This window comes from Danio rerio, chromosome 7, assembly GCF_052040795.2.
Source record: "Danio rerio strain M-AB ecotype USA chromosome 7, GRCz13ab, whole genome shotgun sequence".
NCBI lineage: Eukaryota > Metazoa > Chordata > Actinopteri > Cypriniformes > Danionidae > Danio > Danio rerio.
In genome coordinates, this window is record NC_141027.1 from 40,880,633 (window position 1) to 40,908,605 (window position 27,973).

Genomic DNA, 27,973 nt, shown 5'->3' on the forward strand with positions numbered 1-27,973 from the left:
TACTCACTACAGACAATTTTAGCCTACCCAATTCACCTGTACCAAATGTTTTTGGACTTGCGGGGGAAACCGGAGCACCCGGAGGAAACCCACGCAAACTTCACACAGAAACACCAACTGACCTAGCCGGGACTTAAACCAGCAACTTTCTTGCTGTGAGGTGACAGCAGTGCCTACAGCTCCACCACGTCGCCACACTCTGCTTTTGACAACATGCTTTTGCAACATATCAGTGCTGAAGCATGAAAGCTTAATGTTTACTTGTAGTGGTAACAATGTTTCTGAGCTCTTTGGAAAAGCATTTTCAATCACTCTCAAGCTGACACTGTCCACATCATTTGAAAGTACCAATTCAAATCTTTTAGGCACTAATATGTACATTTCATATGCTAGAAAGTGATAAAAATGCATCATTTGGGGGTAAATAACAAATGTGCATGACCGTACAGCTTTGCCTACATCTGTCAAAGTCAAATGTTTTACCATCTAATATAAAGTTCAGAGCAAAAGTAAATTTACTGAAAGACTGAAGCTGTAACCAAGTTCATTTATTCATTCATTTTCTTTTCGGCTTAGTCCTTTTATTAATCAAGGCTCGCCACGTTGAATGAATGAACCGCCAACTTATCCAGCATATGTTTTATGCAGCGGATGCCCTTCCAGCCACAGCCCAACACTGAGAAACACCCATACACTCTTGCATTCACACACAAACACTACAGACAATTTAGTACCATGAGACGATCGTGCTACCCACTGCTCCACTGCTCCACTGTGACGACTGTAGCCATGTTCTTTAAGTTCATTTGAAGTATACATGCATTCATTCTTAATCTTGTAATATGCTGAAAAGCCTTTATTCATTCCTGAATATTGCTGATATATTACTGATAGGTGTTTAATATTTTTAACAGAGGTAAACTGTCAAAAATCAATGTTTAGCTATGAAAAGGACTTTATTACAGTTATTGCCATCAATGGAAAGATTTAATTTCACAAAATGTTCTAAAATGGCTGTTTAAATTATGAGTGTTCTTCACACTATATAAAAAAATGGGAATCACTGAGAATTTTTTTTTCTTCCTGACACTTGTGTTTCTGATAAAATTAAGAGACCACTTGAAACTTCTCAGTCTCTTTGAATGCACTACTAGATTTAAGAGGTATGTGTTAGACTAAAATGTTAATATTTGTTTATTCTAGAAAGGTCTGGTGAGGTTTCCTTTTTAAACAACTTTTTCTGAAGTAAAGGAATCACTTTTATTATGGGAATAAAATATACCTTATTTTAGGAATCACTTTATTTTGATAGTCCCTTTAACACCTTTCAATGTAATTTTTCAATGTGTTTAATGCTTTTCAATTGCAATGTAATTTAAGTTACATTGCATCTAAATGCCAACTAATTGTAGTTAGATTATAAGACTGTTAGGTTGGGGTTAGAGTTGGGGTTAGGGTAAATGTAAGTTGACATGTACATGCAAATTTTCTTATAGTCAATTAAATATGGTGCAGTATCAGCAGATATTAAGCAGACAGTCTAATACTCAAGTGACAAGTAAGTGGCATGTAGTTGCAATGCAACTTGTAGTCAACAAAATGTGCAACAGGGACCATCAAAATAAAGTGTTACCAAATCTACAAGTTTAGTATTGTGCCATTCTTTTTGTTATTTTTTTCATGCTCTAAAAGCATTTTTATTTCTCATTTGAAAGGAATGTCATCAGCAGTTTCTAAAACAAAACAAAAAATACATCTACATCTGGGGACTGCATGGCAGGTACAACCATGCAGATGTGTTGAAAAAGTCCAGCAGTGACAGCCTTTATACTTTTATTTCACTCTATATTTCCAAAACCCAGATATCATGCCAACCAAGTCAAAGCACTGAGAGTTATTACTGTAAAACATGACAAAGATTAATGCATGGTGCATTTATAAACAGTACGTTACTTTTGGATGGAAACCACTGACATTTTTAGTTTCTCCGACACCACCTGAATCTGAAGTGTTCCTTCCCATCATGATCTATATTAATCTTAGTTGAGACAGCTTGCAAATTGAAAGCAATGGAGGGAAGGTGAGCTAGTGATATGACTGCTGCTGTGCTATCTAATTAAGCCCTGGGAGACTTCAGTCAAGCAAACAAGACCCAAATTACTCTACAGGTCATGTGCACGAATCTTGCCATGAATAATACTGTACTCTGCAAGCCCATTTAATACATTCAGAGATTCGTGTCTTTTGTCATACACACTTCTGTAATCCTAATTTAGTGGCAATGCATTTACAACGCATTCAAATTTCTTCAGGCTTCATTGGCGTATAGTAAAATATTATTTTGGGATACACACATCAATGTAATGTAAGTCTTTAGTCAATATTACCAAGACAAAACTTTCACATCAGTAAGTAAACAGCAAGAGAGTTTCAAATGATTCAATTGTTTGTGTTAAAGGCACAATATTGTATTATTTTTTTTCATTAAAATATCCAAAAACCACAATAAGAGTGTTATATGTTTTTATGACATATATTAACATTACCACAAATGATTTGATGAAGGTTCAAATCCAGAGAAATAAGCTAATTTCAACGAGTGACATGGACTGTGTTTTTCATGCTAATCATGTCACACACAGAGAAACACAAAAGATATTTTAATATGTTGTGCATCTTATTGGAATGCACAGAGCAGCATTATGAAAGAGCCCTAAAGTGTATCTAGTATGATAAAACAGCGCTGCTTCTTCCATGTGTTTATGAACAGAAGAACCGGAAGCAGTCAAGTGTGTCATAAAAACTCTGACTTTTTGCAGCATCGCACTCTAAAATATTTAGCAATTGCTTCAGCATTACGTTTCACTTCGACGACTGTCAGTTTCAAGGCCTGTGCACATGGGACTATTTCCACTTGTGAACATTTCCCCACAAGACTAAACAAAGTGTCAATGTGATTGTGCACCCCACTGCGCAAAACGGCTAAAAAAAATGTTTGTTTGTAGTAGTTTGACATGCCCGTCCACCAATAGTATTGGCACTTTTGCCTACGTGCCTGTATTTTTACTGTATTTTTAATTATTTTTACTGCATGTTCAAACTACTTATTTATAAAAAGCTCAATCAACAAAATTCTTGAGGGTTTTTGTAGAATAACTTAATTGATTTAACCTAATTTAATTTAACTGAATTTTAATTAAGTTAGCTAAATTGTTTTGAGACAACATGAAGGAATTGTGTGGAACCCAGCATTTTAACAGTGTAGTTATGTGCAATAAACACAACATGGTTAACACTCCAGCATAAACAGTCTAGGCAAACACATAGTTTTAAAGTTGAAAATGACCTTCCATGTAGTGTGTGACACAGCACTACGTGAATGAAAACCTCTAGCTGAGGTTTAAATCTGAAAGTGCACCGTGTTTAACATAATTCTTTAATGAAATAGTCGACTCAGAGTCGAATAAACAAATTGTGTTGGGTTTAGATCTTTTGCTTGAATGCGTCAACGTTAATACAGTACATTACCAAATGCCGGATCCCGTAAAACGTGAATGCACCTTTCCCTTCACACTTGTAAAGGACATCACTGATCATGACATGAAGATGACGACCACTGTCAGATGGAGATTCGGCTGTCGGGAAAAAAGGGTTAAAGTTCATTTTCACAACAATACCACAGTATAGCACACCAAGTGCTGTGTTTGTTCCTGTCATTTTTCTGATTTTTGATGTTATAATCTATGCTGAAATGTAGGATTCATCAGCCGTTTGCTATTAAAGGAAGGAGCAGCAGACACTATTATTTTTGGAACTTTGTCAGACTTTGACAGGGACTTTGTCAGTAACTGTTACAGTTCAAATGGACCAGTTTCTTCTTCCTCCGGATCATAACATGTAAGTGTCATTAAAATTTTTGCCTCGTTTTATGTATTTTGCAAAATATGTGTTTAATCGTGTGTTATAAGTTGTAATCGCTCCGCGTGGCTTGTAATCACTTATATAGATCAGTGCTTGTACTGTATCTCTCCGGTTGAATTTTTACTGTGCTATTCACATTTTGCGTCCAAAACAACGATGAAAATGTGATGCGTGCTTCTTCCTTTACCAATTTAGATGTGTTTCTGAACTTGCAATTTTCTGTTGTTTGTCTTTGCTATGGCCACCACTGTTCCTTACATGCATGGCGCAGTCAATTTCCAAAAAATAGTTCAACATTTGCTACTGTGTGGATTAGTACTGAATGTGTGTATGCGTATTTATTATTTGGGGTTAGATTTAAGAGAAGAGTGATATTCTGGTGTTAAACTGCATTGCTTTATTGCATTCCTGCATTTGGGCTCTCACATACTCACTCTGTATTACTTTACAACCGTAATGGTAGTTTCTCTCTGTTCTGCGCTGAACCCAGTCAACCAATTGCAACAGACTGGGTCATCGGACCAATCGCAGCAGATTAGCCTCACGCAAAGGAGGTGTTTGAGAACAAACGAATTGCTGAACAAATCATATGAGTCGTTAGGATAATTCGATAAAAATAAATGCATATTATAAGACAATGAAAGTGTTTTTTGACCTTGCATGCATATCAGCCTGTTGTTGGAGACCCCCAAAACCAAAATATTACCTTTTATAATGCATAATAAGAGCTCTTTAATGAAAAAAAAAAAAGATGCAAGAGAGTTAAGAAGAACATGGAGCTGCTTTTTCAATGGGGTCTGAACAGTATGGTAAACACAATTATTTCATTTTATTTCACTTTACTTTTATGACTTTATGACAAACATTTTGAAAAATGTTAAAGATTACTATGGACGTTGTCCTGATATGCAGAAGCCATTACAGTGCTTCATATAATAAAGTTGTGAATACTCATCTGTGATTTTCTGCAGGAGTTACATAGGATGTAATGAAGATGACAACTCCCATGACTCCACAGTTGGTCACTTCATCATCAAATTAAAACTTTGTTTGCTGTGTAAAGTGGTGAACACTTTACAATGTGCCTTTTGTGTTTTCCCCTCATAAAATACAACTTATAGGCTTTAAAAATAGCAGTAATTGATTAAACCTCCCTCAGATCACACAACTGACGAAAAACAGCAGAGATATGTACAGTAATAACAAATATTACATATTCATTAGGCATGAGCTCAAAAATGACAATTACACATCAGAGTAGAACCTTTTTAATATGCATTACTAAAAATGTGTTTGTCTAGTTATTTGTTTCTTCAATTCATTTTTATTTCCCTTTTTAATATAGCAACTGTGAGTCAGCACAGATTTTCTATCAAAAACCAAAATGAAACATACATGCAGGAGTCGGGCTGAAATTAAAGCCATACTCCCGCTTCTGAAAGGACAGTGCACATCTGGAGTTTTCTCTGAAATATTGATACAGTGCTTAAGACTGGATCAAAAGACGAACTGGTGAAAATGTGTTCTCTCACATTGCTGAATGAATAATTAAAATCTCTTTTTCCTTTCTTTTTCTTCTGTCGTCCTTCTCACTTTCCTATCTCAGAAACCTACTCTGACGTGTCCAATATCTTTACATCATGCAATCCTATATTGGACTTTTCTATGGTTACACTTTTAAATATTGCTGAAAATTCCAAATTTACTTTAATACAAAATGCAGCAAATGTAAAGCTATCATGCAAACTTTAATGTGCCTCTTTTTATGTTTATAATGCATTATGTTTGTCATCAAAAATGTATCAAAGTGCTGAAAACAGACTTGACAAACCAATACTTCTTCATACTAATGAAGAAATCTGTTCAATGTTTAAATATGTGAATATATAAATATTTCAGTTGGGTCTAATTATCATATGAGTGCTATGTTTAGACTCATTTATGAACTGACTCTTTTTTTAAAATCACAGGAAGGGAATGTTCTACAATATGCACAGCACAAGTTCAAAAGTCAGTGGGATTGCTTATTATACATCAGCTCAGGGTAATTAAAGATCCTTTTCTTCATTGCGCATTGTAGCCCCTGATACAGATCAGATTTTATATTTAACAAATAATCCATAATACCCCTCACTCAACATGCAAACTAGATGCCAGAGGAAGCTGGTTCAATACTAACACCCAGGCAGAATCAGACCTCTGGACAAATCTGAAAGATAAGGCTGTTTTCATCACCTCAAGGATTTTAGAATGAAAGAAAATCCTATATTTCTAACCACTTGAGAAATGTGGGAACATTACATACACACATATGTTATAATGAATTATTCATATTTCCCTCTGAGCTAATTTGCTACTGGTGCTAATTAGCAAGGTGATAGATGTAGGAAGGTAACCAACGTTGATAAACTAGCTGGTGAAATTAAAATTGGTTTGTTCCAAATTTAGTACTCTGCCATTGAACTTTGTACAGAACCAATATTAAAGACTTTAAAATGTTCAAATAGTTACAAAATTGTTACAGATGTGACTGTGGCTATGATTTGACAACATTCAGAAAATGGTATAGTGCCTGTAAAAAATTATCACACCACTTTGAAAATAACTTTGTCATACAGCCTGAAATCAAATCACATTTCACATTTCAGTTTCTAGCCTTTGAAATGTTTTTGTAGCCTTATAACCTGTGCCTTTCTACAACTGTTTCCCGAAGGCCTTTTGAAAGCAAGATGTAATGTGAGTTAAGGTAAAGATTTTCACAGGGTATGATGATTTTCTATAGGCTCTGTATATGTGTGCCATTGAAAAATAATTAATATTGTGTGACAGTATTCAACAGGCATGTCTATATAAAGAGTTTTCTAAAGGTTTTAGAAAACGAACAGTAAAAACAACTATACATATAAAAAAACTATTAGAACCACACCCCAATCCGGGGAGTGAGTCTTGGTGTCCGCTTCTTTTTGGTGTCTGACTCCTTCAGCGATAGCTTCTTTCTCCTGGTGTCAAAAAACCCTAAAGAAAACAAAAGTGAAATCTTGAGCTTGTATTAAATCAAGCCATACAAAAATAGTTCTGATAGCACTGATTTAATCAACCCATGCTCAATGGAAAAATGTGCTTCAGACAATGTTAATTCATGCCAATTCACAACTTTTTGATTTGGTTGTTGATTGTTTAGTTGTTGATCTACAATCTCATTCGTACAATTTAGTACAATTTGCTCAACCCCCACTGATGGTTGGGTTTTGGAGTGGGGTTTGGTGCCACACCTACTTTTAAAAATCTTACATTTTTGTACAGATGAACTCATACGAATTAGCCACTAAACTAGCAAAACATTTTTGCAAAACAAAAAATACATTGCTCTTGATGTCAGAGTTGCAGGTAAAGGGAAAGGAGCAAGGACACAAATGCAAGGACAAAAATATTTTATTATAAAATAAAGCAAAAAGGAAACTACACAGAGGGGGAAAACATTAAGCAAACTAGACTGGGCTGGGAAGAAAGAGTAGGGCTGGCAAGTCTGGACATGACAGGACAAGACGGTTAATGACAACGAACTGGCACAGGACAGCAGACAAGAGGAGACTATAAAGAGAAAGAATTAAACAAATAGCTGAACTAAATAAACTAATATGTGTTAACAAAACTACACTGTAAAAATCATATGGTCAATTAGTCCTGACAGCATATGTTTTTAAATCATTGTAACTTAAGTTAACCATGTTCATAAAATTAAACTAAGTTAATCATGTTCTAACTTAATTTGATAAGTTATGCAAGCTGTTTTAAGTCAGTTTAACATAATTTAAGTTCAATGGACTCATAAGGTTAACTTGATTCAGCTTAAAAATTTAAGGCAATCAAGATTTTTTGACAGTGTAGGGACTAGACATGGGACTAGACCATAGACGGGAGAGCACATGACACAAAGAAACAATACAAGCCATGTGGTCACATAAACCGAGACTAGAACGTGCAGCCAAAGAGAAAACTCATTAATCCTGTGTTCACATGAAACACGACACTAAAGCACACAGCCAACATAAAACACTGAGCCACGTGGTTTGACACAACACCGAGACGAGACAGAACGCAGGAAACAAGTACACGATAAATAAAACACTTATCGTGCACTCTTGTTCCAATCACAGCACCAACCAAAACCATAACCAACTAGACTGAAATGCTGAGAATAGAACAGCACGCCACTGACAAATCAAACACAAACACAAGGGCAAGTGAGCATGTGCAAGCTCGCTACAAAGACACACACACAGCTCACTTGAGACAGCACGTTCATGACAAGAGACACAGAGATGAGTCTAAGGCATGACAGGATGAGTGCCCGTTCTGAGAAAACTCGAGCTGAGCACAACATAATTGATAAGACAAGACTAGTGTCTGGATTCTGCCACCAAAACAAGAATTAAGAAGACCAGAGTGACAGAACCCTGACATCAGTATTTTTTATTGCATGTTTCAGATGACAAACCCTCTAGAGGGCACTGTTCACATTTCTGTGAATTTGAAATATGTTCAGCGTACATTTTGTTGTAATATTTTAGGGCCTACTCACACAATGCTATCCAAACCGTGCCCAGGCCCGTTTCCCGGATCGTTTGAAAAGTGTGAGTGCTCTGAATCAGGCTCAGGCAGTTCACTTGGGCTTTGGCGCAGTATGCTTGTGTGTGAGTGCAAAACGTGTCTAAGCCCGAAACTGAAAGCGAGACGTGACTTTTAAGGGACTGTTTGATATGGATTTATTAATCATTCTTGCTGTTCAGTGAATGCAAACTGTCGTAGTTTATTAAAGACGCAAACCCCTCACTGCACGACAGCTGCACCTTTAGCAAACCTCCTAATTCCTGCGCCATGAGGACTTTATGATTGTTTATGAGCGTCAAAGGTGACTGATCTATTTGGCAAAATATGATGACTGTGTCTCACTGCATATCAAACGACTTAAACGATAGAACTAAAGAAATTTCCACTGTGCTGAGTGAAAGCGCTTACTGAACAGCGCGTCATCGATGGCGTAAGCGACCCCAGGCCCGAATGTAATGTGAGTGCGGGCCGTCGGGGGAGACGGGAGGGGGGACAAGCATGCTTTGGCCCGGTTCAAGGCAACTGTTCATAGTGTGAGTATGCCCTTATTTACACATCCTAGTGCATATTCATAAAAAGGCGGAGCCTGAAACCAAGTTGTTTTACCTTGAGATTATTTACATTATCTATTTTGTGTAACCATTTTTCACCAGACTCAAACCCGATTACTCTGAGCACATGTAAATCACCATACAAAATAAGCTATCATGTAATCTGGTCATACCAGAAAAAAATGAACACATAAAGATAGGCAGATGAAGCAAATATATTCAATTACAAATCATAGACAGCTTCTGTCACTGCACAAATATAATTTTTTTTTGTGAATAATATGTTGCTGGAAATATAATTAGCGTGAAAAAAAAACAAAAGTCATTGGCCTCATACTGCCCCCATCCTCATTTAATCTAGAAACTGCAGCTAAATGCATGTTGAAGTGTGTTCAATAATAGACTGAAGCACGTATTTTCAATAAACCTGTGTTGGTTTTAATTGTTTAATAGATATAAACTGTGGCTCTAGGACACAGAAGGGAGGAATTCAATCACTTTAAATCAAAAACTCCACTAGAATGTGTTTGTCGGAGCTCTCCATTAAACTACTTTCCCAGCAGTCAGAAGCAAGCCAAAAAAGTTGCCTGCTGAAACAAATTTCACGAGCATGTAGACGCCACCTCCACCATACTGGCAGATCTTACCTTTTAATATCTGACTCACTGATGCAACCTTGAACAAATACAAAACTGAATATCTTTATGAATCAGCTCTGCATGAAAAAGCTCTGCTCTTCTGGTTCTGGCCTGTAAAGCCTAAAGGCATAACATCCAGCTGGGACACAAACCTTTGGCAATTCCCAGATTCTGCAGGCCTCTATCCTCCTCCTCCACCTCCTCCTTTTCTGAAGGGTTCTGGGCCACGTTTCGGAGGTATCGGTTGTGTGGGGCAGGACCACAGAGAGTGTTCTGTCTCCGTCTTTCCTCAGAGTCATCAGAAATAGCTGTGAGCAAGACCAGACACAGCGCAGATGAATTTGCATGAAATGTTGATTGTCTGTTTTCGTTACTTCACTTTTGCACATTTGTGTATGCTTTGAATGCACATTTTAATTTAGCCTAGTCTTCAGTTCAGAATATACTAGCCAGAATGTTTCAATAGGACTTTATTGTTGATGATGGTCTACTTTGCAAGTCAAATTGCCACTTCAGTTGGCAGTCATTAGAGTATTAAAAAACTGCCTGCCTAATATCTGTGAACATTTTATGTTGATGCTTCCCAGCAGACATTATTCTGACTATAATGAGTTACTCTGCAAGTGCATGTCAACATTTTATACTAACCCTAACATAGCAGTTTACTAATACTCTTATGAGAGTCAGCCATAAAATTAAGGCTAACCACATTTTCTTTTATGTGCAATTAAACTCATTACTCTGACATTTACTCTGACATTTGTGGTCCCTTTGGACGTTTAACATGTATAATGCATATCAGTGTCTAATATCTTTATATTGACAAGACCAGGGTTTCTCCAGGTCTTACATTGCTAATCATTTAAAGAGATTACAATTATAAAGTTAATAGTATTACATTTATTTTCTGCAAAAATGAAATGGTCCCACTTTATATTAAGTGGCCTTAACTAATATGTACTTGCATAGGAAATAATAGTTTGTTACAATGTATTTATTGTGTAAATACATGTATTTACTGTGTACGTATGCGTGATTAAATACATGTTTGTAATTACATCTGTAATTACTTTTGTGATTACATTTGTAAATACACTGTTGACCATCCCTTACACCTTAACCCACCCTTAAACCTACCCATACCACCAAACCTGTCGATAACCCAACCTCTATCCCAACTCAAAAGCGCCACAAGTGTTCTCAAATACATTATAAACACAGTAAGTACATTGTATTTATTTTTTTTATGTAAGTACATAGTAGTTAGGGACACTTAATATAAAGTGGGACCAAAGAAATTGATGAAATAAATAAAAAGATAAAAAAAAATACTGCTTTCTTTAGATTATTTGTACTGTATTTCCAGCGGTATAAATAATATCGGGCATTTATAATTTCGGACTTGACTATATATTTTAAACCAAGATATATTTAATGGAGCAGCAAAATAATTCTATAAGAGTTTTTTAATTTGCATAATTTAATTTAAAAATATAACTAAACAAAATCGACTATGACATTGGGCATTATATTTAAATTATGACACAGTGGTAAATATTCTTTTCTGTTTTGATGATTCATTTATTCAGTCATTTTCCTTTGGCTAAGTCTCTGTTTCAGAGGTTGCCACAGCGGAATGAACCGCCAACTATTCCAGCATATTTTTTACGCAACAAATGCCCTTCCAACCACAACCCAGTATTGGGAAACTATCAATGCACAATCATTCACACACACATTCATACATTAATTCATTCACTGTTTTGATAAGTTTAATAATGTTTTGTTGTTTATGTAAGTTTGTTTGCTTGTTAGTTTATTTCTTTGTTGCAAGACAATTGTAAGAGGAATTGAAATCATTAGGAAGTTTTATTTTGAATGCATCATGTGTTTTTGAGTGAGCGAAGTATAGAATATTACATTTTTACAGTGGCCAAGAGAGCTTAACGTGCTGCAATTTAATAAAACATATGCGATTACAAAAAACATCAGCAAATTAATTAAAGATCTTCATCTGTTTGTGCACATGTTGCAAATTCTCACAATTCATACACATAAAAATCAAATTAATAAAACACACAGCATTTTCTCACAACGCAAACAATTTGCGAAAATGCGCTGCATTTTCACACAACACAAAAACATAAGAATACAACAGAACTGTTTCAAGGGTATCTAAAAATGTGACGGATGCTGCTGTGCCGTGATTATTGCTCAGTAAAGTTGTTGGTGATCTTTGAAAGGTGAGTTTTTTGTTTGTTTATTGTAATATCCTGATTCTGGTTACTTTTGTATTTATTAGCCTAAATAACCATAAATTAAGTAGCCAAGTCCGTCATGTTTTAGGGTCTTCTTGAAACAATTTCGTTGTGTTGTGAGAAAATGCAGCTTGTTTTCGAAATATGTTTGTGTAAAAATGCAGTGCTATTTTAAAAAAAGATATTTTCTCAATTTGTTGTCATTTTTTGTTATTGCACCTGTTTTCTCAACTTGCAGCATGTTAAGCTCTCGGCCACCATACCTATTACTTCTGATTTTCACAATGAAAAATTTATTTTTGCAAAACTGTTGTAAATAATTGAAATAGGTAGAATTTAAACAAACAAATTAAATGTAGTAATGTTCAACTTAATTGGTTTGTTTAAATTCAGCCTAAGTAAATAGTTTACCACCACTTAACTTTAAAAAAAATGTAAATCCAAGGAATAATCTTTGAATATTTTTTCTCAGTATGTATTGATTTGTTATTGCTGTACGTGCATTTTAGATAGCTGTTTCTACTGCTTTATTTATTTTATACACAATATTAATATTACTATAAGTCAATTTATTGTTGATAGCAATCTCAAATTGGTTATATGCAATCTTATATTATTATAAATTCATTACAAAATAGCATCTTTCCAAGTAAAGCAGCAAACACTGCTTTTAAAAATAAAGGTTCCTGGAAATCAGGAGCTTCAATGTAAATAAAACTTTATTTTAGTGAAAAAAGGTTGTTTCTCTTTGTTGTTCAGGTGTTATTATTGTGTTATTATTTAGATTTTCTTATATAGCATCACTGCAAAAACACCATTTGGAACCTTTATTGATGTTAAGAGCACAGAAACTCAAAATACTGAGAAAAAAAGCTTTTCGTAGATCAATAAGTATCAATATGGGGTTTACAAGCATGTGTAAGATTTCAGTGGCTGGTTTACAAACAAACCCAAACAGAAGGAAGCTTGGTGTTGTGTTTGCTTGAATGCAGTCTTTAAGCATTGCTGAGCGGCTGTGATCTCTGGCCAGTTATTTATTTCTTTAAAATCTGACATCACACGATTTGCTTCAGGGCATCAATTCTGTCTCATATTTTTCTGCATGGCTTATGATCAAAAGTAGACAGAGGGCTTAAATACAAACAGAAAAAATATCATTTTTTGTATGACATCAGTGCAATAACTTAGACGGCAAGGCACAAAACCATGCAAAATCTACTCAATCATAATAATCTGTGATGATAATATTCAATGCACAATCGATCGTTTAGTCAGCCATCATGAATTATGGTAATTCAATCACAGCAGTTTACCGTACCGCATAAAGCAGATAAATGATATGGAACATTAGAAGATTATAATAAATAATTTGGGTTTAATGTTTCGTTCATGTGAAATATCTGTCAGTGCACACCTAGAGTCATAAAACAAACATGATCAAGTAGATTATTATTGGATTTCTGAGAGTTACAAAAGGCAAAAATAAGAAATTCAGCTTGTTTTAGTGAGGCAAAATCAGTGTTATTATATCAGATCAGAGTTTCTAGTGGTCATTAAAAATATTTTACATGCATGAAACATTTCTGTCTGAATTCCTGCTGTAAAATGGACACCACGTAATCTGACATCTCACAAAGTAAATAATGAAAACAAATTTCTTAAAAGTTTCATCTGACCTCACTCCTTAGATATCACTGCTCAGGGTTGAGTAAGTTACTACAAAAAAGAAACTAATTGATAATTACATCATTACAATTGTATTCAAACTACATTTCTAATAACTTTGTTGTAAAAAGTAACTTAATTTAATTAGTTGACTGAATACTAAATATCCACATTATCCACAATCTTAACACTTAGTATTTAAAGTCTTAATTCTTTAAATTTGAGCTTTTGTAATAGACAATTTAGTTTACTTTTTAAATCAATTACAACTTACATTTTAACAAAATAGCAATTTATGTATCAAATTATTTCAAATAAACTACACCATATTTCATATATACTATACTGTATATTGATATATACATTTCTAAAATGTTTCATTGTTTCTTAAGCATGTGCACTTGCCGGACAGATCATACCAATAGTTGAAAAATCTGGAAAATGCCTGAATTATAACTTAAATATTTATAAATACTCTGCCTCAATGAATTTATGCTTTATATTTTTTACTTTTAAAAAGTGTCAATATTTTTATACATAGATAAAATATAGATAAAAAATAAATATTCTGCTTTTGAAAAAGAAATAATATTCAGAAAATATTATGTTACTCTGCTTATTCATTCATTCATTCATTTTCTTTTCAGCTTAGTCCCTTTATTAGTCAGGGGTCGCTGCAGCAGAATAAACCACCAGCTTATCCAGCAAATGTTTTACGCAGCAGATGCCCTTCCAGCCATAACCCATCACTGGGAAACACCTATACACTCTCATTCACACACATACACTTTAGACAGTTTAGCTTACCCAATTCACCTATACCGTATGTCTTTGGTATGTGAGGGAAACCAGAGCACCCGGAGAAAACCCACACAAATACGGGGAGAATATGCAAACTCCACATGGAAATTTCATCTGACCCAGCCGATCCTTGAACTAAACTAAACTTAAATGTAAACTTCTTCAAGTAGATTATAAGTAACTGTAATAAATAAAAATGAATCCTTTACTTTTCAGCGAAAATAATAACTACAGTAATTAGTTAATTTGCAGCCGCAGAAATTGAGTTTTTGAAGCTCCTTTAATACAGTTTGATACAATACAATATTATGTTTGTTTAACCTCGTAAGGCCCAAGGTGTTTTTTTAAGTGAATTTTTATTTCTCTTTTACTATTTGGGCTTTTGGAACAAAATTAGAATAAAAAACCTAAGTGTCATCTTTTGATATGATGTACTTTCAGAGAAAAATGATGTCCATATTTGTGGACTGTAATGCTATATTATGGTAATACATATTTAACATAGAAAATTTTTTTAACATGTTTTGACTATCAGTGAGTAAAAACAAACAAAAATAAAATCTTATTTTGGACAGTTAAAAATACAGGATGACACTGTGTGTCTGTACCAAAATATAAAACATTTAAAGTATTTTAAATAGCCATGTGCTGCCCCCACATGTGGCCACTAAGCCCTAGAACAGGGGTGATCCTGTTCCTGGAGATCCACCTTCCTGCAGATTTCAGTTGCAACCCATTTCAAACACACCTGCCTGTAATTACCACGTGGTGTTCAGGTTCTAATTAATTGGTTCAGGTGTGTTTGATATGGGTAGTAACTGAAATCTGCAGGAAGGTGGCTTTCCAGGAACAGGGTTGGCCACCCCTGCCCCAGAAGGTTAAATTGGATTAACTGTTTTATTTCCTTTGAATTGACAAAGAATTAAAATGAAACAAAATGTGTTTATCACAGAGATGTTAACAGAGTATCTGTAAACCCTACTAGAGTGAAAAATATTCCACTACAAGTTGCCAAGTCACCAGTTCCAACATGATTTGAGTAAAAGTCTCAGAGTTTTAGATTTTTACAGTGCTGAAATATTCTGCTTGTACTGAATAAAAAAGAGAGAAATGGCAGTGGGAAACAACAAACAGTTGATTTGTGAGGAGAGCACTCATTTTCCAAAATACAAATAAAGCTAAATGCCTCAGTAAATCAAGGTGAACACAACAGCCTCTTAAAACTTCTACAAAACCTCAACTCTACCGAATGTTCAAGTGACAAAGAGAGAAATAGCAGAATCAATTATTTCTGATTGAATTGAGCTCAATGCCAGTGAGAATGTTACAATATGACTATGCTGTAAACCAGATTTACATTAACAAATAGCATATCTCATATACAGCATCAAGCTGCTGATGCACTCAAAATCACATAATGTGCGTGAAGGCAAAGCACACAAGATCTGTCCTTTGGATGCTAATATCACTTTTTATAGTAGAAATAACCTGCTGCAAAGAAATTCCAGCCATTTATAATAATGTGATTATTACAATGTAGTAAGTACATATGTAATAAGAGTACATATTTTTAATTTAAAAAAAATCTATATAGTTAGTCCAAATGATTAGTAGCTAATGCGGAAATTTCTAGTCAAAATAAGTAGTCAAAGAATATTTAAGAACAGTGATTACATTTACACTGATACTTTACTTTTCTGGTTTATCATTTTACTAATAGTATTCTGTGCTGTTTTACCTTCCACATTTTACATTTCATTTACATACATTATTTCAATTTGTTATTATTATTAAAATTTCAGACATACAAGAACTGTCAGTGGGGCTTTACCTATTTAGATGTTACACATTTCTAAAGAGTTGGTACCTCATAATGTATCTAAAGTTTTGAAATAAACTTTTTCCCCATGACAGCTCACATATTTCTGAGAGCATTTTATTATTATTTTCCATAAAATGCTCATTCTAGCCCAGTTTGCTTTCATCCAGTCTTTCTGACCCAGAACATTTGATTACAGTTAAATACTAGTATAAAGCATGGGCACATTTGAATCTTTTTCTATCCCAGGTAGACAGTCTGCCTGACAATAAAGTAATCTGTTTACAAGCAGGTAAATCTGACTATTGATATTTGAACAAAAAATCATGAATAAGGTTTGTGATTAGGGATGCTCAGATTCCTTGTCATGGTGATCGGCCAATATAAAGTACCGATTTTGAGGCTTCAAGCTTAATAATGCATTGAGCACATGTTCCCTTTTAAGAATGAACCGTACGAGATGATCTCGCCTTAAGAGTATAAATGAAAGATGCTATAATATCTCGAAAACATGTCTCTTATAACCATTCACATATTGGTGTGAACAGGTCATGGCCAGAAGCAGCTTTACAGAAAACAATTCATTTATTCATCTTACTTTAGCTTAGGCTAGGTATATGGGAGCATTCCTTGGCTTGTAAACTCATAAACAAACACTGGCGATCGGTCCATGAGATTGGCCAGATTGGCAAGTACTGATCGAGTTATGAAATGTGATTATCGGCTGATACCGATCTTTTTTCAATCGATCGGAGTTTTCCTATTAGTGATGATTTCCCATTATTATAAAAAGTATGTAATATTATTCATACAACAACAACAAAATAAATCACAGTTCTTAGTGTCTGATTTAATCTATTGATTTTCTCAAAGTAACTTTGGCAATATTTTAGCTTGCTGTAACATTTTATGCCAATATAAGACAGCAGAAAACAGTTGGGAACATTACAATTGTCTTTGAGGTGCACTCTCAGAAAAAATGGTACAACGTTGTACCAAAGAAGGTACAAACCCTTGTCACTGGGGCAGTACCTTTTAACGGAACAGAATTGTACCTTAAGACAAAGAAACAAACTTGTACCGTTGCAGTTTGTGCCTTCAAAAACATGATTTGTATCGTGGGACACCAAAATGTACCATTGGTTTTTAAAACCTGCAGATTGAATATTGATAAGAACTATTTAAAGGCATTCTGCTAAATCCAAAACACGTCAATTTATTTTCAGTAAATATAAAAAATCAAATACATTTTTAAACAATGTTTTAAAAAAAAGTTTCTTTTTGTGTAAATGCAGCTTTTCTATTGACATTAAAGAACAAAAAATACTTTAACATAAATCAAAAGATCTATTTTGTAATAAACATTTCACAACACTTTTCACAACAATGTTACAAAAGTACATAGAATACATTCTTATTACAAGTGTTGTAATAAGATATGCACAATTTTTGATTTGCTTTACAATACTAAAATGTTTGCATAAACACTTTGCATATGCAGGACTTTTGCCAGCTCAAGTACGTAGTGAAAAGCAAACGCCAAAAGGTGTGGATATCAATAATCAAATGAAAATGTATTTATGAGAAAATGCTTAGCTAATGTTTATTAAAAATGCCTTACATGTTTAGGTCACAATACCTATTGTTTTGTTTTTGTTTATAAGTTTCTTTAAACATATGCTTCTAAATGATGTTTTAATACATACATTATTCATAAAATCACTTTGCCTTTCCAGTAATATTGATTTTCATAGATATTGTAATAAAGAAGTTGTCCAGCCCTTACAGTTGAAGTCAGAATTATTACCCCCTCTGAATTATTAGACCCCGTGTTTTTCCCCCAATTTCTGTTTAACTGAGACAAGATTTTTCAGTATATTTCTAAACATAATAGTTTTAATAACTCATTTCTAATAACAGATTTATTTTATCTTTGCCATGATGACAGTAAATAATATTGGACTAGATATTTTTAAGACACTTCTATACAGCTTAAAGTGACATCTAAAGGCTTAACTAGGTTAATTGGGTCAAGGCAGGTTAATTAGCCAAGTTATGGTATAATGATGGTTTGCTCTGCAGACGATCGAAAAAAAAAGGGGCTAATCATTTTGTCCTTAAAATGGTGATTAAAAATTTAAAAACTGCTTTTATTCTAGCCTAAATAAAACAAACAAAACTTTCTCCAGAAAAAAAAAACATTACCAGACATACTGTGAAAACTTTCTTGATCTGTTAAACATCATTTGGGAAATATAAAAAAAAATAAATAAATTCAAAGGGGGCTAATAATTCTGACTTCAACCGTATGTACCTTTTTTAAGAGGAAAAATTGTCTATCATTGTTTCAAATGTACCATAAAAGGTACAGAACAGTATCATAAGAGGAATTCTATGTACTATATAAGGTACAACTATTACAAAGGTACAAAACTGTTCCTTAAGGAGCAATATTTGTACCACCGTGTACCTTTTTTTCTGAGAGTGTGGATTTCATGTTTTATTACCTGTGTCCTCATGTAAATTCCTCATGATTCTCCTGGTTGTATTAACTGGTCTTGTATTCCCTATTGTATGTGTTGTTCCTAAGACAGTCTTAAACGTTTACATCACACTTACCCTGCCACTTTCAGGCACTTGTCCCTCAGCCCATAAACACAAGAGTGTGTCTGTGCAGATACTGTAAAATAAAAAAAGTTTAAATAGCTCCTAAAGTGCTCCTTGCCTGACACCCACCGTCCCCTTTTCCCCATAATCGCGATGCATTCATTCATATTTCATGTGGAACGCATTTATTGTGATTAGTCATGTAAATAGATTGAGATTTCTTTATTCTTTGCGCGTGTTAATTTACATTTATATTGAATTAGCGTACGGAATAGAGGCTCGGAAGAGAGAAAAGAGAGGCTGATTATGCGTGCAGATTATGGGCACATCTCGTGGCTATTGTGTTGTGTAATTAAAGGGGAGAGAGGAGAAGAAAAGGGACAGATGCTGCTTCTCAAACTACCGGACCTTTTTTCATCTCCGGAAAAGGCCTGCGTCTGCCGCAACACCCTCCTCCTCCACCTACCAACAACCCCCAGAAGAAAAGATGAAAAACAGAATACATTTAGAAGACAAGCCACAAGCCTTTAGCACATCTCTTGTTGTCTGGCGGACCCTAGTATTTGAGCTTGAAGAAAAGGATCACCGTGACCCAGAGCACAACAGCAGCTGCCGGAGGTGACGCTGGCATTGGGAAATGTCATTGTTTGTACTCGAAAAGCTTTTAACAACAACAAGTTAATTAGTTTAAGTGGTAACATCTACTTTTACTAAAGGAATATAGTTTGCAAGGTAATGACAGTTCTCTCATCATTTACTGAATTTTAAATGAAGACAAAGGTTGAAATAGGTTTCAACACCTAGGAGTTCCTTCTGTTGAACACAAACGAAGAAATTTTGAAGAATGTTACTCGCCAACACTATATGGAAGTCAATGGTTACAGGTTTCAAACATTTTTCAAAATAAATTCTTTTGTATTCAACAGAAGAAAGAAATTCATATTTGAACAAGTGGAGGATGGCTAAATTAACTTTTAAGTCTTTCTAAATTTGCTTGACTTTATCCAGTAAAGACAATAAAGATATTTAGAAGAAATTTGAATAACATTTTTAGTGACCAATGACTTCCATTATATGGATGTGATAACATAGCAATGGAACATTTTTTGTTTTTTATATATATATAATAATAATTATATATGTATGTATATATATATATATATATATATATATATATATATATATATATATATATATATCATTATTATTATTATTACTATTATAATAAACATTACTATTATTATTATATTTAATAATATTATTATTACTATTATTAATATTTGGTTCAACTACTGTATCATATTAAAATGTCATTACCAAGACACATTCATTCATTCTTCAGCTTAGTCGGTTAATTATCAGGGATAGCCACAGCAGAATAAACTGGCAACTATTCCAGCATATATTTTAAACATAAACATATATTAGAAACACCAACTGACCCAGTCGAGGCTCGAACCAGCAACCTTCTTGCTGTGAGGTGACACCACTGCCTACTGCGCCACTGCGTCGACCGCCATCCCCAAGATGCACATTATAAATATAATTACTCCTGGGAACATCTGAGATTATTTAGAAACTCCAGTCTTCAACATGATGAAAAAAAGTAGAGTTTCAGTAATGAATGATTGTTAGTAGACCTTCACATGCACTGACAGTGATCTGAACAATCAACCAGTGGCTATCATTTGCTCATCTGTATTCAGTACTGGCTAGGTTAGTCTTTTCAATAAACATGATTGGGGTCCATTTAAAATTCAACAGGCGAGCTAATAATATGTAAGATCGCTCAGATCTGGCTTAGTCTGATAAACTATTGTGTACAAATGTACTGTTTCTGGCAAGTATTTAATTATTTTACTGACAGAAAAATACTGGATTACTCACCAAACGTGTAGCTTATTGCATTCTGTTTTAATAAATTTGCATCATAAACTGTCATTCTAGTGCCAATGATCCACTGGCTTTCAATTGCCCAAACTTTGGTGGCATCTCTACTCACTCTTTGACTATCCTTCAGCTTAGTCCCTTATTTATTAGTGATCACCAGAGAGGAATGAACCGCCATTTATTCTGACATGTTTTTATGCAGCGGATGCCCTTCCAGCTGGAACAATGCATCTCTAGTAGCTGTTATTAACTGGTCTCTTCCCTTTAGAAAGTTTTAAATTTATTATAATTTTAATTTCACGGCTTTTACATCGGTTTTAACATCAGGATACCTGCAGCTCTTCTAACGGTCAAAAGATTGATTGTTACATTAAGCAGTATTGTTTTTCAGTATAAATATCTAACATGCTTGATTTCACAAAAACTATACACTTCTTATTACTTGGAAGTTTTCTCTTGCAAAATGAATTAATTTCGATTAAGAAAAAAGTAAACATTTGTAATGGATGATAAAAAATCTTTAAATACTGAAGAAGAACAGCACTTTTTAAAGGAATTTCCATATAGAATTTTTCAAACCTTAAGGCGTATTTGTCTTTACAAATGAAAAACTTAAAGAGATCGTTTATTTGTAACAATTATTTATGCTACATTTACCTGACAGATAAAAGAAGGCTTTATATTGTTATCATACAAAAAAGCCAGCAAGATGGCTATTTAATTTCATATTAGTAAATGTGATATGGGATTACTGAATACAGCCAAAGTCCCTTTAAGGCAAGTCATTTCACTCGGCGACCATCTTTGAAACGCCTCTCGGGCAGTATACTCGGACATTCTGTTTGAATGGAAAAACATTAAATTCTCCAAAACTACTTGCCAAGATTACGATTTCATTTCATATTATGAATAACCAATACAATTAAACAATAACTGTCCTTTTAGTTTCATTTCTAAATGTTCGTATCACACGAAATCTGCAGAAATGCACGACTGGTCCGAGCCCCTCTCCTGGAGAATTGTCATTCTATAGTGATCGCTGATTAGCTCCTCTACGAAAAGGCAGACTTTAGTTGCCATATAGTGATCACTGATTGGCTCCTGTACTAGAAGGCGGGGCTTTATTCGCCATTTTGACCGTTACACTTTTCCCCTTACAAAGTATATGAGTGAAATGTCTTGTGTATTCTAGACTCTTTGATACAGCTTGCTGGATGTTGTAACTCTCATCCTTTTCACAAGGCCTATGATGCGTTTAACTGTCAACATAATCTTAAATCCTTGAAAGTTTTTCAATATTTGCATTTTTTTTACGTATTTATATAATTCATATGTAAAAATTTATTAATTACGATTTTATATCATCTTTGTATGAAATTACTAAAAACAAAATACCAATTATACGAGGCATTTCTAACGCAGCGTTTATGGACAGAACCGTAAATTTGGCATTGTTCCCTTTAGGTTCTGACTGCTGTTATCAGCCTTACAAAAATATTTTTATTCCGCTGCCGAGAAACCCAGAAATGTGAAAAGAGTCCATTACAAAAAACAACATCAAATTAAGAAAATATCTCCATCTGTTTGATAGCACACGTGCTGCAAAACCTCATAATGCAAGCCCTTTTTAAAAAACACACTGTTTTTTCTCACAACGCAAACAATTAATAGAACACGCTGCATGAATCTTTTCTTAATTTGTGGCTGTTTTTTGTAATTGCATGTCTTTTCTTAAACTGTAGCACGTTAGGCTCTCTTGGTCACCCTACCATTGAACTCATTTACTATTTTCCAGGGTCTAATTGTGTATAAGTAGAATCATACACACTTTAAAAAAAACTTTTGGGTAGGTGTGGATACCACAATCACACCAAACAAACGGTGCACGAAACGGACTCAGCTAAAGATAGCCTCGTGGTCTGCTGCCAAACGAACTCTGCTAATCAAAACCAGGAGAAATTTGCTCATTTATCTCTTACCTGAGCCTTTTTCATCCTCTATAGAAAAAAAGAAAACTAGGAAACAGATGAAGGATCAGTAGAGGGGAAAATGGCAAAAGAGAACGACACACAAAATGAAAGATGAAGGAAGTGATAAAGATGAAAGAACGTGACAGTGAGAAAAGGGAAGAGAAGAGGCCTAATCGCCAGCACAAAGCGGAACGAGTCTGGTCAAACAGAGACAAATGCAGCCCGCGCAACTCTCAATTTCCGCCGGTATGATTGGATGTGTCATTACCGCGAGGTCGACGCGGAGACCCCGTATATTCACAGTCTATTACCGCAGGCTCACCTCCATACAAACACACACATTCAGACGCTGCATCCGTGCAAATCACGGCGCCTTGTCTAAATCCCAGTCAGGGATGTACGTGGGAAATAAGTGTCCCGCTCGCCGGCTCTCAGCGGACTGAAAACCCTCGCGTTAGGGTTTGTCTTCCTCGTCGAGCTCTGAATAATAAGCTGCGTTTATTCGTCCGTGAAAAGCGAGGCAGAGATCATATCTCTAGCTTTAGAAATATATGGACGGAAAATAAAGCAATGAAACGGAGAGTATAGGCTACTGGAGAAATAAGGTGTGTTTCTTTATTTTTTGCTTTCCAAGATCAGTGTATTATGTTATTAATGTGGGTTACAGCAGTGATAACAGCAAATGTTCCAATCCATTATCATTTAATTACTTTGAGTGGCGAGGAATAATAGCCTAAATATTTTCAAGGAAAACAATTAAAATGCAGTCCTTTAATACTAATAAGCCATTTTTTCTTTGTTCGGTTTTTCTTTCTGTTTTAAACGTTCTTGTTTAAGCAGGTAATTGGTATGGGGCTTGTTATGGTGACCTGTTAAGTCTAAAATAATTATGTTTTTATAATTATGTTTTTTTTTATTAATTAATATTTATGACATTAAGAAATGAGAAACATTTTTTGGTGAAAAAGTAAAATAGTATTTATAAGTAGTGTCAATGGGTGGTTTTCCAGTGAACTTAGTAACAATCATGAAGTTTACTACTTAAAATAACTTTCTTTTTACAGGTATTGCACTTTAGTATGACTATTTCTTTTTCTGATAAAATGCCATAAACCTCAGCTGTTTTAATTCTTTTTTTATAAATATGTAAATGCATTTATCTGTGCTTTCCAAGTGCAATATTGATCCTTGCCTGGATAACTTTGATGAGAGTTTGCATGCTGTGGTAACATGACCAACTGAAACTGCTGTCCACAGAATAAATGAATAATGTTGCAGATGCTACATCCGCAGTTAGATATCAAAATAATTTACGCCCAATCAACCTGCCATATCAACATAAGCCAAAATAAATAAACCTTGCATAATGTAAATGCACATGTAAAACAAACAACAGATAAATAATGACCATCACTGAAAAGTTAAACAGGATTTCCATTAATAACCTTAGAAATATCCATTCTCCCTAACACAAGAAACATTCACTAGGAAAGCAAGGCCATCATCAACAGCAGCCGCTTCCCACTGTTCAGGCAGTCTGATAGCATCACAGCAGGCGCTAACACAAACCCAGAGCTGGCCTCATGTTTTCCTCCTCCATCACTCCTATCTTCACCATCTTTCATAAGCCTTGGGAGAACAGTGGTAAAACATGAAGGGGGGGAAACTCTTCATCAGCCTCTGGATGCTTTCAGCTTCCGGTTTCATCACAGTTCTGGATCATTTTGATCAAATTTGGATCATTTATCAGAGAGAAGTAAAAAAGTGTAGAAAGGAAATTAAGGTCTAAATTTGTCTATATAGATTTTTGTGTCCTTATAGTCTGCATTTGGTGACTGCTTCCATTTGTCAACCACAATAAGACCCTTTTTTGGGTTGCTTTCTGCCAGAACTGGTTTAAAAATAAACACATCTGGAGTCATTAATTCACTGTTGTAAAACTGTTGTAATATAAATCTTTATGGTTGACATACAAAGCTAAAAAGTATCAGTAAAACATTCGTGGCAGGATAATATTTATATAAATTAAAAAAAAATTAAATAAAATGTAAATAGTCTTAAACTAGAGGAAATGTCACCCATTCAGGAACATGTAAGTGACATTCACAATTAGCTGAATTCTTCAGTTACCGTCGAATCAGTTCACAAATCACAATTCATTCATACAATTGACTAATCTGCTCTCAAGTTACTGATTTAAATGATCTGAGGTCAGAGCAAATGTCCATTTGAGGATTCACTGAATTCACAATCCAGACTCAAAATAACCCAAACATACTCTAGTTTAAATACTCTAAATATCGGTTAGTTGACTGAAGTTGTCAACAGTTCCAAGTTCAAGCGGGTTTTCTCTTTTAGATCAACTTATTGCTATTAAGGTAAAGGGTTTACTATTTTATTTAGGTAAGTTAACTAATCACTTTTCACAAAATACCTAATTAATTGCCATATGAATTTGGTGGATGTGGAAATGGAGGTGAAGTTTCTCATCCCACCTCCACCACCAAATGGAGACGATGAAAATGAGCTGAAGCTTCCTCCACCCATTGGGCCGAACGGAGAAAACCCTACAGAAAAAATGATGATCATGTTCCATTACAGTAATAGCTGTACAATAATAACTGTCCATCTAACTTACTGCTGCATAACATGTATATATATATGAGTGTTCCTATGTAAAATGTAACACATTTTGTCTGTTGTTAAATTACAGCCTATATTTTCAGCTGGTCTATGTCATATTTTGCTGTTATCACTTGTTTGCACACTTCAGTTTTAATAAATTATCGGTAGTAGTTTTCATTATGTAACAGGTTGTTAATAGTTTTCCCGCAAAATAAAACAATCATTAATCAAAAAAGGTTTAATACTTTAAGTAAAAAGGTACCTACTATTTTGAACAGAGTAATATTTTATAAGGGAATCTGTACTTTTACTCACTTGATTTGTGTACTTTAAAAACGACTTGCTGCCCACCAAAGAAGTGTAAAATGACTGAAGAAATGTCGCCCTCTGGTGCTGTGATGTTATCACAGATTAGATCATGGATGGACAAATCTGGCCTTTGAGACCCAATTTTTTAGCAGAGTTCAGCTCCAACTTTGATCAAACTCACATCCATGTAGCCTTCTAGTAAAGCTGCCGACCTTGATTAACTTGTTTGGGTTTAGCTATAAGAGTATCTCGAAGGCAAAGACTTTTGCCTTTCCTCAGACAATACAGTATAAATCAGCCTAAGCTACTCCGTCACAGAAAACGGTTAACAAATCTTTTCATCGTTAGAAATGCGAATCTATTTTGGTATCACTCAAGGACAAGGCAAAAGTGATTCTCGAGGGAATGTAGGCCTATGCGGAACAGATGTTCGTATAACATTTAGACTACAGGGGGCGCTAATGGACCACAAACAAGGAAGCCTACACACAACGTTCAGTGTTTACCCACCATAATCTGATTCCTGTCTGATGGTTTTACAAAAGACAAAAACAACAAAAGAACAATAATAAAGACTTTTACGTTGTTACGATAGATAGATAGATAGATAGATAGATAGATAGATAGATAGATAGATAGATAGATAGATAGATAGATAGATAGATAGATAGATAGATAGATAGATAGATAGATAGATAGATAGATAGATAGATAGATAGATAGATAGATAGATAGATAGATAGATAGATAGATAGATAGATAGATAGATAGATAGATAGATAGATAGATAGATAGATAGATAGATAGATAGATAGATAATCATAGTTTCCATCAAAAATAAATGGCACAAAGCTGACATCAGTAGAAGTAGAAGACATCAGCGTACAAATCAAGGTAAAGGCAAGTTCACCATGACTAGTGTCGGCAGTAAACTCTATTGTTTGGATTTTTTAAAAATTAATAAAATATTTAATGGCTTCATTGTAATAAGAGAGTTAAAATAATATACATTTTCAAAAAATGAATAATTCACTAGTAAATACAGTTGAAGTAATGCTTTTTTTTTCTAATTATTTACAAATATTATTAAATAAATTAGGAAATTACCCAGGGTTTGCTAGATTTACTTTTGGGCCACAGCTCTCAATCAAGCTTTTTATGCATTTTATTTTTATTGCATTTTATCTCTTAAAAAAAAAAAAGTTTGGCCACCCCTGGTTAAGACCCAAAACTTTAGGAGGGGAAAAGTTGTAATTACCTTTTAATCAATTAACACCTCATGTTCAACACAATAGTTCCTTTTGACTTACCTTAATGGAGTATAAAAATCACCAGTTTCATCTTCAAATTGTTTCATTCATTTAGTGATACATATTGACCCTTACTAGTACAGTATTTTTTTAATTGTTAATAGCTGTAATTTAACCATTTTTTAAATCTCTCAACATCGGTAAGATCAAGCAAAACTTCAGCATTTTACCTTCAAAGTGTAATTATGCAGATATAAATCAATTATATGCCTGCCTCCCCATAGTTCACTCACTCACTTTAGAAAGTATATAGCAGGTTTTACACAGCAAATGCCAGGCCCGGATTGGCTAATCGGGAGGACCGGGAGAATTCCCGGTGGGCCGGTCCGTTTTTTGGCCGCGAGGGCCGATAGCTCCAGAATCTGTTGCTCTCAGCAGTCACACTTTTTAAATTAATGCATTTATTTACTTGACCACAGTCTTCTTATTCAATATTTTACCGCAGCTCTGCTCTTTTTATCTATTTTCTCGCAGCCTCATGAACAAGATGCAGCCTGCAGGTCAAGTATCATTTAACTGTTGTGGTCGAGTGGTTAGCACGTTAGGTTTTGATACCACCGACCCAGGGATGATCCTCGTGAGTTTTTTTTTTTTTTTTTTTTTTGTTAAGACATTTAATACTGTTAGGGTTGTTGAACATTTGAAGTTCTAAAGCAGCTGTTTTCTCAAAAAAGACGTGATAATGTAATTAGAAACTGAATTGGAAATGACCTTATTTCAATATAGTCAGTCGTGAACTGAGGTGGGCCGGTCTGAGGCTTGAAACTCCAGGTCTGAAAAGGAGTCCCACTCCGGCCCTGGCAAATGCTATTTCAGCCAATACCCAGCTCTGAGAGTACACTTACTCACAAATCCCCAGTGCTGGGAACCACCCATAAACTTTCCCATTAACACTTTAGATTATCTAATGTACCTATAACCATGTGTCGTTGGACTGTGGGTGAAACCAGAGCAGAGGAATCCCACTCATACACAGGGAGAACATGCATGAAAACTCC

At 34.6% G+C, this 27,973-nt stretch overlaps 1 protein-coding gene across 6 annotated transcripts in view; it reads right to left on the bottom strand.

Moving 5' to 3' along the window:
• Positions 1-5,173: 5,173 nt before the first annotated feature.
• dnajb6b (DnaJ heat shock protein family (Hsp40) member B6b) overlaps positions 5,174-27,973 on the bottom strand; it is a 41,772-nt gene continuing 18,972 nt past the window's right edge. For 3 of the 6 annotated variants that reach the window (XM_087258961.1, XM_087258962.1, XM_087258963.1), the window contains exons 9-10: positions 9,874-10,029; positions 5,174-6,936 (exon numbers count right to left, since the gene is read on the bottom strand). In XM_087258961.1, the coding sequence (XP_087115087.1) occupies positions 6,836-6,936; positions 9,874-10,029 (257 nt within the window). In that variant the 3' untranslated portion in view covers positions 5,174-6,835. The remainder of the gene's footprint in view (positions 6,937-9,873; positions 10,030-27,973) is intronic. The other 3 variants (XM_087258964.1, XM_087258965.1, XM_087258966.1) reach the window with 1 other exon arrangement.